The following is a 20,703-nucleotide window of genomic DNA, read 5'->3' on the forward strand; positions in this document are numbered from 1 at the left end:
TTCGATGCTTTTCTTTGAAAGCTTCGACTCAAACATGATATTCTGGAAGCCTGTGTTTGAGGACACCAGAGGAGCTTCGACGAGCAGTGAGTGAGGAGTGATATTTTCCGTCATCTGAGCTAAAATACCATTCCTAGTGGAAAAAGGGAACTTTTTAGATCTTTAATTTTTAGGACTGACACCAAGCCATAGCCTTGAACGAGGTTGGATTTGGTGATTATCCGTTTCAACAACTGGATTTCTGAAATTCAGGGAGCGGATTGTGTCAAAAATGGAACATTTTTACCCGCTAGTGTTCATCCTGACATTTATTGCTGTTGCATATGGCGGGACAGTGACACCAGCGATCGTCGAAGATCAAAAGGGAAATGTTGCTGACAGTTCAAGCAACATCACCTGGGGGCCGTTGCCCCAGGGTAAGCCATATGCATCAAACGACCCCGTTGATTATGGTGGACTGGCGCCGCTTTATAAAATGATGAAGACGTTCCTAGATGTCGTGCAGCCTAATGAGTTCCCCTATGGTAAGTTGGGTTGTTTTAAAGAGTGAGTAGATTACTTATGAAATTGTTTGAAATACTGTTTGCCTGTGAGACACTAGCAAGATAAATGACACCTGATGATTTTTCTCTGTTGAAATATCACTTTATGAAATACTTGGGGCATTTAAGAACATCCGACGTGTTCAAGGGGCCAGCGTATTGGCACCGAAATAGAAAATAGAACGTCATTGTCTAGGCAAGATTCAGGCAGTTAGAAAACGCTGAACCAGATGTTGCTGGGATGAAATAAGATGTAAACAGTTGATTTTACCATTTGTGTTATGAACAGCTTGTTGAGTGTAAATTACGATCAGGAGCATGAGTTTGGACACGCAAGTGTGTCAAAGCCAAATATGTCTTCTATTGAACCTACCTTTCTCCTATAAATGCATTTCTAAGATATGATTGTATTATATCTGTCTTTTAAATATGGTTGATAGATCACCATAAAGAAGACCCATTCAATTGTGTACAGCATATGTAAACTGTTTGGTGTTACCCGGGAGAAGGGCCTACATAATTAGAAATTTAAGACGATAAAATGACCTTGTTCAATTGAATATCAGAAAGTACTCCCAAAGTTCTCATACAGGATCATTGTTTCATTGATATATTCATAGAAAGCTGACTAGTTTTCGAAAGGAATCATTCACTGGCTGAATAATGGCCACAGTTCTATACCTTTATTTTGTCAATTTGAAAAGCCAGCCAGCCTATTCTGGTTCACAAGGCACTTTTTCTTTTCATATCTTGTATGCCTTCACTAGCCGGTTTGGCAACTTCCTTCAAGCAATCATGATGGCGCAAAATTATTTATTTAAAAGATTTGGAAGCCTATTGAAACTGTTCTGTTCAGGACGGTTACAACACTCATCAATGGATGAAAAAATATGTTATTTTTTTATTCCCAAATGACCAGTTGGGTCCAGCTTAGTTCTCCCTTGGTACCAGGGCGACGCCCAATTCCATGAAAAGAATCCTCCTGCTGTGCGATCTACAGTTCATTTTTATTTGTATATTTAACTTCTTTTCAGATATGATAGCAAAAGTGATTGGCGGGGACATGTCTGCCCTCAATGACCCGATGTCGGTGAGTTGATATGATTTGAGCAAATTGGTAAAACAAAACTCAGCTGAGTCCTCCAAGGCCATGCAATCGATAACTAGGATGTGAGATGTCTGTTTTTAGATGCATTTACTTCTTTTCCTCATGTAAAAAGTAGATGTAGCCCAGTGGCAGTGGTAAGCGCGATGAGGTGGCCCAGTGGCAGTGTGGTAAGCGTGATGAGGTGGCCCAGTGGCAGTGTGGTAAGCGTGATGAGGTGGCCCAGTGGCAGTGTGGTAAGCGTGATGAAGTGGCCCAGTGGCAGTGTGGTAAGCGTGACGAGGTGGCCCAGTGGCAGTGTGGTAAGCGTGATGAGGTGGCCCAGTGGCAGTGTGGTAAGCGTGATGAGGTGGCCCAGTGGCAGTGTGGTAAGCGTGATGAGGTGACCCAGTGGCAGTGTGGTAAGCGTGATGAGGTGGCCCAGTGGCAGTGTGGTAAGCATGATGAGGTGGCCCAGTGGCAGTGTGGTAAGCGTGATGAGGTGGCCCAGTGGCAGTGTGGTAAGCATGATGATGTGGCCCAGTGGCAGTGTGGTAAGCGTGATGAGGTGGCCCAGTGGCAGTGTGGTAAGCGTGATGAGGTGACCCAGTGGCAGTGTGGTAAGCGTGATGAGGTGGCCCAGTGGCAGTGTGGTAAGCATGATGAGGTGGCCCAGTGGCAGTGTGGTAAGCGTGATGAGGTGGCCCAGTGGCAGTGTGGTAAGCGTGATGAAGTGGCCCAGTGGCAGTGTGGTAAGCGTGATGAGGTGGCCCAGTGGCAGTGTGGTAAGCGTGATGAGGTGGTCCAGTGGCAGTGTGGTAAGCGTGATGAGGTGGCCCAGTGGCAGTGTGGTAAGCGTGATGACGTGTTTTTTGGATCTGCAGAAAAGAAGTGGATGTTACCTTAAAATGTGAGTTATCATACGTCATGCGCTAACCCATCAACTTTTCATTTTTACAGCTGGTGATGTACGGTATCGGTTTCGGAATCTGTTTTGCTATTGGTATACTCTTCGTCATCATCATGCCGATCGTCGGATGCTGTTTCTGCTGCTGTCGTCTCTGCGGTAATTGTGGCGGGAAGAAAATACACAAGCCAGAAAATATCAGCAATTGTCATCGAATTGCGTTTACAGTTCTTGGGTTTGTGATGGCGACTTTCATCATGTGAGTAGTACTATCATGGCACGGTTTCACCCCAGATAAACTCTCAAAGGATTTGAGAAGACAGATATGTACCTTCAAAAAAGTCAAGCAAATCGCAATATTTACGAGTTTTTAGACCTTATGGTTTAGATTTGTGATGAAAATCAGCTTTGCATATGATCCAATAAAAATTAGGTGGCTATATAGATAACTTAATCTTCTCCATTTTGCCAGGATTCCTGCTGCCTGCTCATTAGTGGCCAACAATCAAACCACAAAGACTCTGAATAATGTGGGAACAGTGGCTGTGAACAATATCAACGATTTGGAGACTTTCCTGGGCAATGTGATCTTGGTAGGTACCTGGACGCTCCCCAAAGAGTAATGCTTTTTCATATTGTACTAACCCGAGTGGACTGCCTAAAGGTTTTAAGTTTTATGTTGTGTCAAAAAAATTATAAATCATTCGAGGTTTTGAAAGGAGCCTTGTTGAGGCCGAGACAGTCATCTAAAATGTATAGTGAATACATAATGGATGACTGTCTTGCCTTGCCTTGGGCTGTAAAGCTCATTATTAGACACATGACCTAATTCATCAGTTGGGTGTAAACCTTTTCTGATTCAATCACAAATGAGATATTGGCACCCTGTGGTGTCTTTTCATTACCCGCTAATTTGATCTCAGTGTGGAGAAGGCCCCAAGATCAATATTTTTTTTATCATGACAACCGGGAAGTTCGTCTTGCAATGGTGATTCCAATTGAGACTAAAACGAATATCATTTTAGTGAGACATGATTATAAAGAGGGCTTTGACATGGATGGCTCCATGTAGGGGAATTGATCATGAAATTTTTCATCACAATGTGTTACATTTTAATAGGATGATTCATTTGAAATGTCTGAGGCGAATCCAGGACTCGGCAAGTTTTAGTGGGTCAGCCCTCACTCGACCTTGTTGGAAGCACAGGGAGGTGTTCCAGGTATCCTGGATACCGCCAGAGCTCAGATAGGGTTGGATTGTGATTTTTGTGTATGCGTATTCATGCTTATCTATTTGGCTTTCAAAATATGTATGGTCTTTAGGATATATCTCAAAAAGTTTTGCCATAAAAGGAAAAAAGGAAATCTCCTGAAGGGAAAATTTATCATAAAGGCTAACTTATATTGGCTTAGCCTTAGATTCTGAAACCTTTGGTATACCTTGTAGAAATTATTAAATGATTGCCAGGTTGATAATATTTCCATAATGCAGTATTATATTATTTTACTCTGGAATTCTATTATACTATGGTCTTGATATGATTTCAGGAAGTCAATCATGCCTCTCTGACAAACTACAACTTCACTGCAAGCGTCCTCAAGCGAGACTTGGACAGTAAGTGCAAATGCATGATTTCATGTACAGTGGAACCCCGGTAACACGACCACTCATGGGACCGAGGTTGAATGGTTGCGTTACCATGGTGGTCGCGTTAGTGACGTTGAAAATCCGGGGACAAAATGCATGATTAGGTTTTCCCGCCAAAATTGTTGAACTTATTCAAAATTCTGAAAAATTTTCAAAGTTTATAAGTCGGCGCAGATCAGTCAGCGAGATTCGGCCTGATGAACATACTTCCAGTAGGACCTGCTATAGGGTTCCAATCAGAAACTCGTGTATCACTTGATGATGTATCAACAGCTTTGATACCAACTCAGGCATTTCAGTTCCAAGAATGTTCTTCATTGAAACAAGAAGTTTTAAGATTGCCCTACATTGATATTCCTCGAATCCTTTCAGATATCGGCGTGATTCTCGGCGAGAAACTTCGAGATGAAATGATAAAGAAGTTTAAGATTGATGTCATGTTCCAGAAGATTATTGCCCTCGATACCTGTAAGTAGTCATAATGTTACAATGCAGCATCCGCTCATCACCGCTGCTATAACTTTCTATATTACCGTGTCTTCTAGTCATGGTATTCTAACCATAAAGCTAACAATGTAACTTCAAGTTCTTTTATACCAACAAGTATATACTTGATACCAAGTATAAAGCCATGACAATTTAAATTTTATTTATCATTTATTATAACTTTTATCAAGTAAAGGTGTAATACAATCCATCGTGTTTCTTCCAGCAATGCAAAAGCTGAATGGCGCCTTCAATTCGGCTGCTACCCAACAAACAGCATTCAAAACTGCATCGGATGACTTGAAGGCAAAGTTAGATACTGAGCGAGGCAAAGTCGTTGCCACACAGGGTGTAACGGGTTGTTCAGGCGTAGTATCATGCAATACCTATCCGACAGCTACATTGGATATTGACTCGAACCCTGCTTTGGTAGGTATAACTATTCCTCTATCATGAGGTTAAAGATGTTTGGAAATGTTTTCGCATGGCTCTCATTTCTCAAGTTTCTCTTCAAATTTGGTGAAAGGAAACCTCCCTCAAATGAATATTGACATTTAAATCATTCCAATCTTCAATCAACTGCGACAGTTCCTGAAAATGAGGACTTTTGCAGGATAGGTTTCCCATGCCAAAGTCAACTATCAGTAGCCTTATTTCCTCTGGTAGCTTCTATCCTGGTATAAATGTAAAATGTGAGGCCCCACATATTGGGAGAGGATCATCGATGTCTCAAATCATGGACTCTGTATATTGATTTTCATCCAGCGAATGTATAGGATATGATCAGGCATCATATTGTTTTAATTGTGTTGATTCTCTTTTGAAGATACCAAACATAGATACCACAGATATAAACGCTGCTGCATCAAAGAATCTCACAGATGAGTTTGAAAAAGTAGGTATCATGAGCATGTTCTCTTTTTGCTATGAAAGATTTCCTTTCAATTCTGGCTTGAGCACAGGATTATAGATCCGACTTAGTTCCTCTAGCTTTGTCTTACCTTGGCTGATCTCTCACAGTCTCACAGTGACATTGACCCGGCCTCCAGGGATTGTGACCCGGGCTTGAAATAACCCTTGAAAATTGTCTTTTGAAGCATGAAATTTTCAACTAACTGTTAACTTAAAAACTATTACAACACTAATAGACTCCCTATCCAGAAAGTTGAAATCTCAAGAAGTGACAAGACCGTGATGTGAATGGTGCAAGCAAGGTGTTTTATTTTCATGATGTTGGCAAATAACCTTTATTCGATGAACATTCCTTACCACCTTACCACCTTACCACCTTACCACCTTACCACGTTACCACCTTTCCACCTTACCACCTTGCCACGTTACCACCTTACCACCTTACCACCTTGCCACCTTACCACCTTACCACCTTACCACCTTACCACCTTACCACCTTACCACCTTTCCACCTTTCCACCTTACCACCTTACCACCTTACCACCTTACCCCGTTACCACCTTACCACATTACCACGTTACCACCTTACCACCTTACCACCTTACCACCTTACCACCTTACCACCTTTCCACCTTTCCACCTTACCACCTTACCACCTTACCCCGTTACCACCTTACCACGTTACCACCTTACCACGTTACCACCTTACCACGTTACCACCTTACCACGTTACCACCTTACCACGTTACCACCTTACCACGTTACCACCTTCCCACCTTGCCACCTTACCACCTTAACACCTTACCGCATTACCACCTTACCACCTTACCACCTTACCACGTTACCACCTCACCACGTTACCATGTTACCACCTTACCACCTTACCACCTTACCCCCTTACCACATTACCACGTTACCACATTACCGCCTTACCACCTGCTCTATTTGCAGTCAACAAAGAGTTTCTATGATATCCCAACAACGATTCAGACTGATACAGCTACAGTGAGAGCGGGTGAGCTGCTTAATTTATGCTATAACTTTCTTTCAAACATTTTGTGTTTCTGTTAGTGTGTTGTCATGATTTGTTATGCATGAAGTGCAGATGACGTCATCATCGACATGATACTGGATAGCGAACACATGGTGATGAGCCAAGCACTGCCCTCTTTGGCATTGTATAGGAAGTAACCCCGATTTGCAAACATAAAAATCACCCAAAAATATTGAGAAAACACACCGTCACATGTTTTTGATATAGTGATGCTTTTCCTGTCATCAGGAGTGACCATGGGTTGGCTGCAAGTGATGTCAAGTGCTTTTTGTTTCTTTAAAAATATCTTCATATTCCAGACGCAATCCAAAAAATTGATTCCTTTTACTCGACCATCAACAATGCGATGAAGCAGGTCAGCGGACTCACAAACAACGTAAGTCATTTACACTTTCAAAAACGTTTACATCAAACCATAAGTTGTCTTTATGATATTCAAAGCATTGGAATGATGCACCTGATAACGAGGGAAGTCTCCAGTCAAGAACTACATGTACTTCAAACATGGCCTGCAAAATATCTGAATTTTAAATTGAAATAGTAAAATGTCCAGGTTTACCCATCTTGACCCTCAAGCCTTGAATCCCCTCCCCTGACCCAGACTCTGTTACACCAACTAACTCTGATGGTTCAGAATGAGGTTTACCATACATGTCCATGAAATGAAATGAAATGTTTTTTTGATATTCTCCAGTTGGGTGTGCTGACTGACGCAAAGAAAATGATTACGGAATACACTGGTCAGATTGGGCCATATGACAAGTACCGGTAAGTACTGCTCACTTATCAAATCATGCACAATTGGTTATGTCAAGTTCACCTTGCCCTCAACTGAAGGAAGAAGGGCATTTCACAGTCTCTAAAATTTGCCTTTGACGTATTCATGGAGTTACATGTTGGGAAAAGAAACATTGTTGAAAACTGTAGGAGGCTATGAGCCTTCTGTCACAGTCTGGCAGTCATCGCCTGGCAATAAGATATAGTTGGACCAACAGTAAATACGTCTGAACGAATGGTGTAGTGCTTAATGATTGATGTCTATTCATTTCAGATGGTATGGTGGCATAGGCCTTGGTTGCCTTCTCATCATGATTGCGGGGTTCCAGTACATCGGATGCATAATTGGGGCTGTCACGTACAGACCAAAGGTGGATCCAACTGAGAGAAGCTGCTGTAATCAGACTGGTGCAAACTTTCTTATGGCGTGAGTTTCTTGTCAGTCTTATTTCTCTTACACTCTTGCATCATATACCGTCATCATCCAGCGTGTGTTTTGATCATTAGTTCAACCATTTATAAGAAGCTGCGGTGGTGTAGAGGCTCGGGTCTCTGACTCAGGAGGTGAAACTTTGGCGGTCCTGTTCCGTCTGCTAAGTCACAGTTTGATTCGTTATTTTCTTTCAGATCTGTTGGATTCGCTTTCATCTTCTCCTGGCTGCTAATGCTGCTCACCAGTCTGACCTTCATCGTAGGAGGAAACCTACAGAAGCTGATGTGCGAGCCCCTCCTTGATCCAAATTTTAAAATTTTTAAGACAGTAAGCTTCAGGAATTTTAGACTCTTTTGCTAGCAAACAAAATGACTATGGCCGCGTTAAACATGTAACTCTCAAATGATTATATCATGGCTCACTGCGTTATGATGAACATCACAATTTACTCCATTGCAAAGTCATGACACTGTCATTTCCTTATTATTCGAATATTTATGTTGACGACATATCTTTACCAAGATAAGCCACCAAAACTTAATTTAATGTAGATTACACGAATACCTTTCCCTCATTAGGTTACATGACCTTGGCCTGATTATTCGTTTGCGTTTAGCATAACGTAAAGCTGGAAATGTTTGTTACCCTTTTATCATCGCCGTTTTAGCAATACCGAGATAATCGTGAAATAACTGACCTAACAAATGAAAATCTGATTGAAATTACTATCACAGGGTTGTCAAAATGCTAAATTCAATGCAGGCCAAAGTTGCAACTTCACAAAATAACGAAACAAAAAATGGCCACAAGTAATTCTAGGTTTACAGTAAAGCCATCATTATACTCTCAATTCTGCAGCAGTCACAAAGATGTTATAATCATTTATCTTCAATTCCAGCTGATTGATAAACCAAACGGCATACTTGGTGACGGATATTTCCTCTCTGGCATGATCCTTGGAGACAATAAAATCAATTTGACAATTTCTGGAGTTTTAAGGTTAGTAAATATTATTTGATACGTTGCTCTAAAATACCTGGATTTAGAATGAACCACACTTTACAGTGTAAATGCACTGTGCGCAAACGAAGCCTTCAGCGGTTATGGTCTGAGGCAACCTCGGTTTTGGTCAACATTTTAACTCCACCCTCACGTTTTGGTGAGACAACCATTACCTCCAGTGAGGTATCAATGCCTTAAACATACACATGCCCTACAACAGGTAAGGAGAGGGCACCTTTTCCAGGGGGAGTAAGACTGCTACAACAGAATCCTCTGTAAATTGTTGAGAAGGTTGAATTATGGGCCTTGGGTTCCTCATCTCTTTTATAAACTTGGAATGTGCTGGACAGCAACACACTAGGCCTGTGCTGTTGGATGGACGTGCCTATGCTCATACACCCTGTTTTGTCTGAGGACAACTGATTTGATGACATGTCTCCTCGATACTGCCTTCAGTACAACCCATCAGCCCTTGTGATTCAACGTGTAGCCTTATTCAGCCCTCACCTCGGGTAATTTGCTTGTGTACATGAATGCTGACAGAATGAAGCAGCCTCTCACTTGTGAGGAATAGGTCCAAAAGGAAACCTGTTGAATCTGAGCTAAAAATGAATTCAACCAGCTCTTCTTTGTCTAATCAGAAAAAAATTGTTTTTTGCAGTGATTGCAAGAACCATAAATCGGCTTGGAAAGCTCTGAAGCTAAATAACTTGATTGACCTCAGTTCGGCCACTGATTACAAAAGTGTAGGTTTTGATTATTTTGTCATTTGATTAGTTCATATTGATGCATTTTTTTGGTGAGGATGTTGTTTTTTTCATAGAAGTTTTTTGGAATTCATGTTTACCCTTTTCTTGTTACGACTTAAAAATGTGAAATTCATTCAAGCGATCGTTTCTAAGGCATTACGTTGATTAAGTTCATAAAGCTGATCCCCTAAGAATGTTGACTAAAGACAGAATATTTTGATAAGATAAGAAAAGATTAGGTCTGCATCCCTTCAAATGGTGGCAGTCTTTTTTAATTTGTTTATTTTTTCAGCAATTTAATATCGAAGATGATCTTAAAAATAACAACAATATTGATCTGTCGGGCGTAACAACAGTGACAGGTGATCTCATGACAACCTTGGACAAATTAAAACAATCTCTGAATGCTGACTTCACTTTGATGATTGCAGAGGTAGGTGGTTGTGGGCAATTTCTGAGATTGGCTCCATGATATTGATACCAACTTTGGAGCAGCTAAGGTCACTTGACCTAGCGATGATCTGGATCAACCAGACAACAATGTGGGTAGAACAGTGGGGAATGCCAGTTAGCAATATTGGATGTAAAGCCATAGATATATTGAGACAGAAGTGGGAAAACTCATTTGAGAGGATGCTAAGCTGGTGGTGAAAAAGTGGATAAGGGAGGAGAGGATTGCTAAGTTTGTATGAGATTCTACAATAAAGTATTGTTTATCAATGAATGGACCAGCCAGCTAATGGCTTCGGAGACACGCTGTACGTCCAAACTCCTGTCTCTAATGCCAGGCGCCTAACGAGAAGGTTTTTTGTACCCTATAATTAACTAGCTGTGGTGGCTAACCAACTGGCCGCATCGGAAAGAGGTTAGCAGTGAGCCTTGAACCTATAACCTTCTATCAACAAGGCGGACGTCTTGACCACGAGGCGATCACGGTATATGGTACTTATTTATACAATTACAATGTAAGGTTGATTTACATTTTAGCTTTCCAAGGATTCGGTCAAGACACCCCTCACTCCTTATGCTGATGGCTTGATTAGTGAGGCGGGGAAAGCAGGAGTAACAGGAACTACTGCTGAGGGAGAACTGAGAGCAGAAGCAGCAACTATTAAAGCCCTTGATGGAACAGAGGTCCAAACTACAGACACAGCAAGAGTAAGATCATCTTAAAAATCTAACTATAAAAATTCTGATTTTGATCTTTTAGCAGTTTCTTGTGCAGTGACAGACACATTTGCATCACCTTTTTGAAGTCGTCCTTGAGTTAGAACATGTAACATTTAAGCAGCGGAGACTTCTTTTCAATGCAAAATCGATTCTTGCTGACACTTTCCATGATTGCAGAAGAGTTTGCGCGTTGTTTTTGTGGTCAATTTTGATGGTTTTCATAGCATGTCTTACGGATCAGTGCATTTAGTGTACATGATAAAGGACTTCACTGTTTCCACTGACGTAAAGTTGGCAAATGCTACATGTACTGGTGATATATTGTTATACTGTTTAATTGACCAAGTGAGACGGAGTCGGTCAATCACCGAACGTGATGAATGTGTAGCAGTTGACCTTCTCATCCATTGTTTACTTTCAGGTAGCCTTCAATGCTTCTCTCACCACAATTCAAACAGATAAGTTGCAGGTTCAGGTAAGTTTTATCCAGGACTGGCCCTCGAGATTCTTCCTATGTCATGTTACGACATTTACGACTCTGTCCTCATAAGAGCAAAAGCGGACCTGACGACCTCTAATCTGTCTTTTCTGTTTTGTTTTCAGCTTGATATCGATGCTGTTAACACTTCACTGATTGATCTACAATCCTACCTACAGAACAATGCAAGTACGCTTGTCACCACGGTGAGTAACTTTATTATTATAAGTTCTTAAAAGATGGGTAACGGTACAAATGGCTAGAGATGAATCCCTGGACTGAGTTCAAATAGTCGTTTTTACAGGGGTGGTCGCGTTGATTGCTGATATCATGTAAAATAGTGATTTCTGACTGTAAATAAAGACATTATTCTCCTTTTTTGCTTTCAATGGCAATTTCACTTTTTTTTAATACATTAAAGAGGATTTCACACACCAACGTTTCAGTCTTGTTTTTACGTTTTCTCGGGCAGTGAAAATGAACCTTCTCTTTTCCTGTTTAGAAGCCCCGCACAGATCAGTAAGCCAGACTTGGCCTGATGAACAATAGGGCTTGCAATAGGGTTCCATTCCGAAACTTGCGTTTGACTTGATGATGCATTGTATTGCTTGTACGAAGTTGGCTTTAAGTATAGACTGTTCATTATTGCAGGAAGTCGTTGTTTACGCACAGAGGTTACTTGGCATCCTGGAATCGTTTGTGAACGAGACATTGTCGGCGGTAAGTTTTTGAAGTTCCATTCTTATGTCTTTAAAGAAACACTACTGTAAGTCACCAACATTTCTTGCCTCTTTTTATTGTGTTTTTGGCGAAAATTTCTAAAAAAGTAAATTTCATGACTTTTATTCATTTGGTTATTTAAAAAAAATAATTTTCTTGATAATACTGAGAAATATTTGAAGAAAATAGCTCGGACATGTTAATTTTCTAAATGCTATTTCCTTACTTTGCTTAACCAAAAATATTGCAAGCAGATGCTCTTGGTTTATTTAAAACTCAACCAGACAACAGTCAATGGGTGATATGAATAAAGACTAGCAAATGCTTTTACTCCGGTTTTGTACAGGAAGGCCTAGTGTAAATGTACATGGAGTTTTAGATAAAAGCATTTGCTAGTCTTTATTCATATCACCCATTATTATACATCTTTTCTCTGAAACTATTAAGTTGCAAGTGGGAAAATGTTTGAAGAAGTTATTTTCATATTTACCAACTGAACACTATTTCTTCATTTTCAAATTGTTTCATTTTGTACAATTCAGCAGACAGCACGGCCAAAGATGTCGAATTGACGCCGGGGTTGAATGAATACTATTTTCTCTTTCTAGGTGGAGAACAAAGTTGGTATTTGTACTCCTCTCTGGAATTTTTATGACTCGATCGTCGGCACTTTAGTGTGCGGGTCGATTGTCGATACGGTGGTAAGTAAAGAAACCGCCAACCGCTGCTCGGAGTGGGCTTGGTTTGATGCCCAGGTGACCTGGCCCTGGTGACATGGAGGTTGACCCTATGCCCTGGTGACATGGAGGTTGACTCAATGCCCTGGTGACATGGAGGTTGACCCAATGCCCTGGTGACATGGAGGTTGACCCAATGCCCTGGTGACATGGAGGTTGACCCAATGCCCTGGTGACATGGAGGTTGACCCAATGCCCTGGCGACATGGAGGTTGACCCAATGCCCTGGCGACATGGAGGTTGCCCAATGCCCTGGTGACATGGAGGTTGACCCAATGCCCTGGTGACATGGAGGTTGACCCAATGCCCTGGTGACATGGAGGTTGACCCAATGCCCTGGTGACATGGAGGTTGACCCAATGCCCTGGTGACATGGAGGTTGACCCAATGCCGTGGTGACATGGAGGTTGATCCAATGCCCTGGTGACATGGAGGTTGACCCAATGCCCTGGTGACATGGAGGTTGACCCAATGCCCTGGTGACGTGGAGGTTGACCCAATGCCCTGGTGACATGGAGGTTGACCCAATGCCCTGGTGACATGGAGGTTGACCCAGTGCCGTGGTGACATGGAGGTTGATCCAATGCCCTGGTGACATGGAGGTTGACCCAATGCCCTGGCGACATGGAGGTTGCCCAATGCCCTGGTGACATGGAGGTTGACCCAATGCCCTGGTGACATGGATGTTGACCCAGTGCCCTGGTGACGTGGAGGTTGACCCAATGCCCTGGTGACATGGAGGTTGACCAAATGCCCTGGTGACGTGGAGGTTGACCCAATGCCCTGGTGACATGGAGGTTGACCCAATGCCCTGGTGACATGGAGGTTGACCCAATGCCCTGGTGACATGGAGGTTGACCCAATGCCCTGATGACGTGGAGGTTGACCCAATGCCCTGGTGACATGGAGGTTGACCCAATGCCCTGGTGACATGGAGGTTGACCCAATGCGCCACAGTCGAATGCTCAACATCAATAGAACTAATCTAAGAGTTTTGTAGAATTTGTAGAATTCTTTCTAGATAGAATTTTCTGGTTCTTATTTTCAGAACGGCCTCTGGTTTTGTCTTGGGTGGGCGACCATTTTTTTCATCCCCAGCATTATTATCTCTGTGAAGCTGTACAAGTACCTGAGGGTATGCAGACCAATCGACCCAGATCTGTAAGTATTCCATCCCACTCCCATGAAGAAAAGTCCCTGAAATGGTTTTGCCAAGTGCAACAAATAATGAACCCAGATAGTGTGAGCCCTTGAAAGAAGCCAGAGTCTGGACAGGCTCCACCCTAGTGGGTGACCTGAAAACAAGCTGCTCTTTGAAGAGAAGGGGCATGCATCTCATGTGCCACCCCCTAAATCCACCTCTCCTCTTATGAGGACACTCTATACTGTAATCTTAGAAGTAGCCCTGAATTAGTGACTGTGTTCATCCAGGTAGCTTTCTAATGCATAGTACCGTAATGCATTGACTGATGCACTATGAGGCCCTACCTGTGATGCTCGAGGTGCAATGATGGGGGTGTTCAGTGACCTCTTTATTTCTGAGTCTTTAAATTCTTCTATTTCTTTCTTTCAGTGATAAAAAGGGGAAGAAAGGAAAGAAGTAAGTGATGCAGTTGTTCATTCAAACCAGGGTCTCTGCCAGAGGATACATTTTACCTCCCCTCAGAGAATGTTTTGCCCTTCAAAATGAATCCTGGCAGAAACCTTGTCACTGGTTCAAAGCCATGCTACTGGTTGAGCTTGTTTATCAGTCATTCAAATGGAGAGTGTAAGAACTCTCGTGAATGCCAGGAACGGCCTATCAACGTGCTGAGGCCTGATGCTGAGAATGCTTTGCTTTTGCTTTGATCAACTGAAGGCTCAATTCCTAAAACATGGTCTTTTGCATGAAGCGTTTACTGAGTGAAGTTGTGAGTTCACTAACTCAATAATCCTTAATATTTTTCCAACTGCCATGAGCTGCAGAGTTGCTGTTTATGAAATTTCATATTGTTTCATTCACTGAACAATCACCAAACTTATCCTGAAGGTGTGAAGTGCATGATGAAGTTAATACATTAAATTTCAGGAAGAAAGGCATGGCTAAGTACATACGTGGTGATAGTCCTGTTTCGCCATCACTCAATAGGTATGGGTTTGGCCTAAAACTAGGAAAATACAGCCTTTTATAGGTTTTTGTTTGGGTCTTCACTGCAGTGAAGCCAGAACACCTGTCAAAGGGATAACTTGGGTGTAGGGTTGACCTGGCCAGAAGGATAAAGACACTACTTACAACCACACGCCGCTGCTTTTAGCATCACACTATTACTCATCTTTAATAACAATCTGTTTGTATCCAAGCTAAATCACTTGACGCATTTGCTGCGTGCTGTTACAAAGATAATAACATCTTGGTTGGTTTTCTTTCAGAAACCGGGTTGCACCGCAGGAAAGATACTGGTAAGTGTGAGAAGCTGTTGTTTGGGATGGTTTCATGATGCTGGCTACGTGTTATAAGATGGTGTAAGCAGTGTCCGCTCTTGAAGCAAAAAATATGTGCAAATATTTGTAGTGAGGAAGGGGACTTGGAGCCATCCCTGTAGACGATGCAGCGAGTGAACCTTTTCAAGGCCTGTGTAAACATCATAACACCTGTTAGTTTTGTGAACTACCACAACACAAGGAAAACTGAATGGTCAGTAATTTAAACAAAACAATAAAAGCACTTTTCAGCCTCTAATATGTCTTCATTTCAGATAATTGCAAACACTCCGCTGACGCACTTCGACGGACCATCTGAACTTAATCACCATGATGACAGAACAAATCCTGAAGATGTGTCGTATCGCGATGATGATCTGTCCACTTTAGTCCATCCACTTTAGAAGTTTTCCAAGGAATAGGGATTTTCCTTGGAATAGCATACTGTAAAATGTTAGATTTTCCTTTACATCTGTAAATTCAGTACCGGTTATCTTTGTCCATATTTGCGTCAGTACAACAATCTTGTTATAGTGCAATAAACTGCTGATGTAATCAGTATTTACTAGCTCTGTCAGTTGTTAAATGAAAAGGATAGAATACTCCATCATTTTATGATGTACTTTGTAATGATCACATGTATTATCGCTACTTTCTGCTAGAAAGCCTTATGTGATATTGTTAAATGCTTCAAATTTTTAAGGCCAAACTCATATAATAATAGGGCTTCTCAGCTTGTAACTGTAAAGTGTCTTTCTGCTTGAAACTGTGATCTGGTAAATGTTTCAAATTTCTAAGGCCAAACTCGTATTTAATCTAAGACTTAGCGACTCAAGAATCTTCACTTGGAAGAGTTGAAAACATGGTAAGCACCAAATCCTAGATTTGAGTAAACCATACCATTGCTTTGCCCTCGACTTATGCATCCTACAAATTTCTTAACATTCAGGTCATCAGTAACAATTTTATGATAAAAAACAACCATAAATTTACTGATGCCTTTTCAAAATGATTCCCAACAAATGGATAGAATTTTGTAACTGTGTTTAGACCATAGTAATGTTGCCCCCCCCCCGGGTCTCAAAATATGTAGACTAGTATGTACATGTAGTTTTGTAATGAAACTCTTCACTTTCACATATCTTTCTCTCAATTAGTAATGTTTTCTGCTCACATGATTTAAGGTAGGATCACTTGGAATATGTTTACTCGAGATTTGCTAACCTGGTGATCAAGTCATTAAAGTATTCGACAGCCAAACCAACCTATGTAATGTATTTTTTGCTATTTTCTCATAACAAGGAAACTTCAGATAAGTCATTTTGGCTCTGGCCCCTTCAACTATAATGGACCTGTTTGGGGTTTATGGACTGTAGAGATCTGATGTAAACCTGGTTCAGTCTGTAGACGATGCCCATGATGATACTGACAAATGTCCGTTGTTTGTAACAGTGGTGTCCGAATCTCGTGTGGGTACTAAAAGGACTATTATTTCATTTGCATAAATTTGATGCCATCTTTTGAAACTGCTCCGATGTGTTCAGAAATTTGAACGCACATATTTTTCTATAGATACGAGTCTATACATAATTATGTACTATACAAATATTTAAAATGATTATCATTTCCCTTGCATAAAATTGTTGCCCAATCTTGAAACCGGTTGCAGATGTGTTCAGAATTATTTTCTACACCCAGTATGTGATGTACACGTTTTTTGTTGCTAAACGACTAAAAATAATCATGCTTTTGATCAAAAGTCATTCAGCCTTTGTCTTCAATTTCTCACCACCTGCATCCCACCACCCCATCCACCACCCCACCCTAAATATGACGCCATCTAGTTTCTGTCGAGCAATTGGTTAACAGGGACCAGGGAAGTGATCTACATGTACATCATGAATCGTGGAGGATCGAGAGGAGTCACTAAACGATGTAGTTACGAGAGTGTCCAGGAGTCTACACGCTACATGCTCCACGTTACATGCTACCCGTTGTGATGACCAAGGCCGAATGACTCTAGCCCCTTATCCTCCCTCCATGATAGAAGGAAAGTCCATTTACCATTGTCTTTTGTTATGCATGTCATGTCAATAACACTCGGGCAAGTTTTTAGCTCACCTCTGGGGAGCTTATACGATACCGTGGCGTCCGTCATTAGTCGCCGTCGTCAATTCTCACGAGACTGGTAGTACCCATATCTACCTGACAACTCTTTAAGTACAACTTGAGTACTACTTGGGACCACAGCCATCTTAGAAGACTGGTGAATCCTCCCAAAGTCCTTTCTCTTTTGCAGAACGTGCCACCAAAAAGACATCAATATATACATAAAAATACTTTGTCCACAGCATAATTTTGGAAAGAAGCCCTCAAATTCGTTGTCAATCCTCATTTGATTTTGATTCACATCGTCACAAAGTCCTTCTCAAAGTATCTGATGACCATCTCCGCTGTTTTTGTGTCGAGGCTGCACTCTGTCAAAGACTTGTTATCAGCTGTTGTTATGGCACTGATGCTTCCTAAACCATCGAGGACGGCTCACTCTGGCAAGATTGTATTAAGGATCACTCATTTTTCTCACCAAGTTTTACCCAGGAGACAACTGTACAAAGACGCCACAGGCAAGGAGAGACAATGGAACAACCACCCTCTGCCAGCTGGTTATCTGATCAGGTTGGGAAGACCTTTACACAACCTTAAAAGGCCAAGTTTTTCTGACAATTTAACACTATTAGGCTAATGGAGACGACAGGACTGATGATGGAACAACCACCCTCTGCCAGCTGGTTACCTTGTCAGGTTGGAAGTCCTTCACACCACCAAAAAAAGACCAAGTTTTTCTGACACGTTAACACTATTAGGCTAATAGAGGACAGACGATGGAACAACCACCCTCTGCCTGCTGGTTATCTGATCAAATAAGGAAATCCATTGACACACTGAAGTTGGTTCACTGCACGAAATGGGTTGAAATCATATACATGTACATTTTTATTCGAAATACATGTATATACCATCTCAGTATATCCCAGTATATTCTAATTATAATACATATCATAGCTAGAATACTGATCTCAGTATAACAAAATTAACTCAGTCCAACCCATTTCGTGCAGTGATCGTTGGCAGTGTCTGTCCTGCAGCCTCCAAAGGACAGAAGACTCAGCCTAAACAGTCTTTTCAAGAGACTTGGAGACGACATTATGACGAGTGTGATTTAACTGAAAAGGCTAGGATACGGTGGGATGTTAACCCTACTTGAGCGAGAGCATGAAGAATGGCATTCTCTTCGTTAACTTGCTGGGAGAGGACAGATGAGGTTAATCCTTTACAGAAGATTGTTGTCCAAAGGATACCTCTCTATAAAGAATAGACCAGTGCATGACAGAGGACAGTCTATAGAGGTTCTTCACGTGACGTCACGACATGACCTTTTGACGGCCAATGCATTTCCTTTACGTCGTGACCACGTGTGACAGCCAATATCAGCCAGGCCAAATCAGTCTTGGCTGCTCTGCCAAGTTGTCAACATGGTGAGAGAGATGAGGCAGTCAAAGCCAGGCCGAATCAGTCCTGGCTGCTCCACCGTGTTGGCAACATGATGAGAGAGATGAGACGGTCACAGCCAGGCCGTATCAGTCCTGGCTGCTCCACCGTGTTGTCAACATGGTGAGAGAGATGAGACAGTCACAGACAGGCCGAATCAGTCCTGGCTGCTCCACCGTGTTGTCAACATGGTGAGAGAGATGAGACAGTCACAGACAGGCCGAATCAGTCCAGGCTGCTCCACCGTGTTGGCACCATGATGAGAGAGATGAGATAGTCACAGCCAAGCCACATCAGTCTTGTTTGCTGCTCTGCCAAGTTGTCAACATGGTGAGAGAGATGAGACAGTCACAGCCAGGCCGAATCAGTCCAGGCTGCTCCACCGTGTTGACAACATGATTAGAGAGATGAGACAGTCACAGCCAGTCCAAATCAGTCCAGGCTGCTCCACCGTGTTGGCACCATGATGAGAGAGATGAGACAGTCACAGCCAAGCCACATAATTAGTCTTGTTGGCTGCTCTGCCAAGTTGTCAACATGGTGAGAGAGATGAGACAGTCACAACCAGGCCGAATTAGTCCTGGCTGCTCCACCGTGTTCACAGCATGATGAGAGAGATGGGACGGTCACAGCCAGGACGGATCAGTCCAGGCTACTCCACCGTGTTGACAACATGATGAGAGAGATGAGACAGTCACAGCCAGTCCCGGTGGTCGAACACAGGGCAGGCCAGAAGAGACCCCACATCAGATGGGGTTTCGAAAGTAATTCATGGTGAGCCGGATATTTTATCCGACACCAGTACTCTGACCGGGGTCAAGTGTCTCCTAAGACTTCCACCAAGGTGCAGTGGTGGCCGTCTCCAGAGACAGTACTCGTACCAAATATGAAAAATACCCGTTTTGAATACTTGAGAGAAACAAACACTGGTGTGGTGCCGAAAATTAAACTAAGATAATCTGCCTGCATCTTAAACACGTAGGTTATACAAAATATGACGCAGTTTTCTACATTGACTTGCTGTATGGCATGTATATGTATTTCTTATACAAACAAAATGGTGAATTCCCAGTGCTTTTAAAAAAAAAGACGTTCATGCAAATATAGGTCAAGACGCCAAGCCAGGTCTGGGCCAACCCTAAGATAGCTATTATTTCAGCTTCTGTATGAACAAGACCTATTTGTCCTGATCCTTTTTAGAGTCAAAAACAGACCACTTCAGCACCCGAGCCTTTTGTTGTTTTCGGAAAAAACCCAGAGCCTTGGGCCAGACTTGGCCCAGGTACACCTGGCTTCCCAGGGTCAGTGAGCCACCCCTGGGCCAAGCCTGGTCCTGACTTGACCTGGCCATGCGAGCCAGTGCCAGCCGGCTGTGGGACACCTTGGGTACAACATGTCCCGTGAGATCAGATATACCAGCTGGCAGATGTTGGTTGTTCCATTGTCCGTCCTTGTGAGATGATTACCATGGTACAACCAAATCAGTTGTCTTGTATCACCCATGTACAACGCAAGTGCAATGTTCAGGCCGAATCAGTCCTGGCTGCTCCACCGTGTTGACAACATGATGAGAGAGATGAGGAAGTCACAACTGTCGTGTACACCACCGTGCACCTGCTCCGCCGTGTTGACAATATGGTGAGGTAGCGTTGTCAGTACGTTGGTCTCGGGGCGCAATTACCTAGCTTATAGCAAGCCATTAGTACACTAAGATTTCAGTGATTAACATAATAGTTGCAAGTATTTGGCATTTTAGACTCATATTTCGTGCTATAATAACTACGTTGTAAACATAATGCTCAAAATTGATTCATGAAAAAGGTGATAGTGCAATATTAAGCAAGCAGAAATGGAAAAAAGTGTAATTCCATTAACTGAATATTGTTTTTAGACACTATAACATTTTAGGCCTACATTTCCGTAAACCACGAGAACAATGTATGTGAAAAAAAACAACACATATAAGTGAGGCGCCGAGTATATAGTATTTGTAAG

The 20,703-nt window shown here is 42.2% G+C and overlaps 1 protein-coding gene across 2 annotated transcripts; it reads left to right on the forward strand.

Annotated features, from left to right (window-relative positions):
• Positions 1–51: 51 nt before the first annotated feature.
• On the forward strand, positions 52–16,922 carry LOC135489119 (prominin-1-like). 2 transcript variants are annotated; one of them, XM_064774302.1, is made up of 26 exons: positions 52–524; positions 1,577–1,632; positions 2,587–2,792; positions 3,006–3,126; positions 4,082–4,148; positions 4,554–4,649; positions 4,894–5,096; positions 5,494–5,562; positions 6,531–6,594; positions 6,933–7,009; positions 7,328–7,401; positions 7,685–7,837; positions 8,038–8,170; positions 8,742–8,842; positions 9,507–9,591; positions 9,887–10,027; positions 10,582–10,752; positions 11,186–11,239; positions 11,368–11,448; positions 11,894–11,962; positions 12,571–12,663; positions 13,748–13,860; positions 14,273–14,299; positions 14,768–14,827; positions 15,109–15,138; positions 15,435–16,922. In XM_064774302.1, coding segments are annotated over exons 1-26 (2,598 nt in total). In that variant the 5' UTR covers positions 52–271; the 3' UTR covers positions 15,436–16,922. The 2 variants fall into 2 exon arrangements, with proteins under 2 accessions (XP_064630372.1, XP_064630373.1); XM_064774303.1 differs by lacking the exon at positions 14,768–14,827.
• The last annotated feature ends 3,781 nt before the right edge of the window (positions 16,923–20,703 follow it).

Source organism: Lineus longissimus, chromosome 6, assembly GCF_910592395.1.
Source record: "Lineus longissimus chromosome 6, tnLinLong1.2, whole genome shotgun sequence".
NCBI lineage: Eukaryota > Metazoa > Nemertea > Pilidiophora > Heteronemertea > Lineidae > Lineus > Lineus longissimus.

Excerpts from the sequence above, each read along its gene's own strand:
- LOC135489119 (XM_064774302.1), top strand. The coding sequence starts at position 272 with ATGGAACATTTTTACCCGCTAGTGTTCATCCTGACATTTATTGCTGTT. Across the intron at positions 8,171-8,741 it reads ATTTTAAAATTTTTAAGACA|CTGATTGATAAACCAAACGG; the intron begins GTAAGCTTCAGG and ends CTTCAATTCCAG. Across the intron at positions 9,592-9,886 it reads CGGCCACTGATTACAAAAGT|CAATTTAATATCGAAGATGA; the intron begins GTAGGTTTTGAT and ends TTATTTTTTCAG.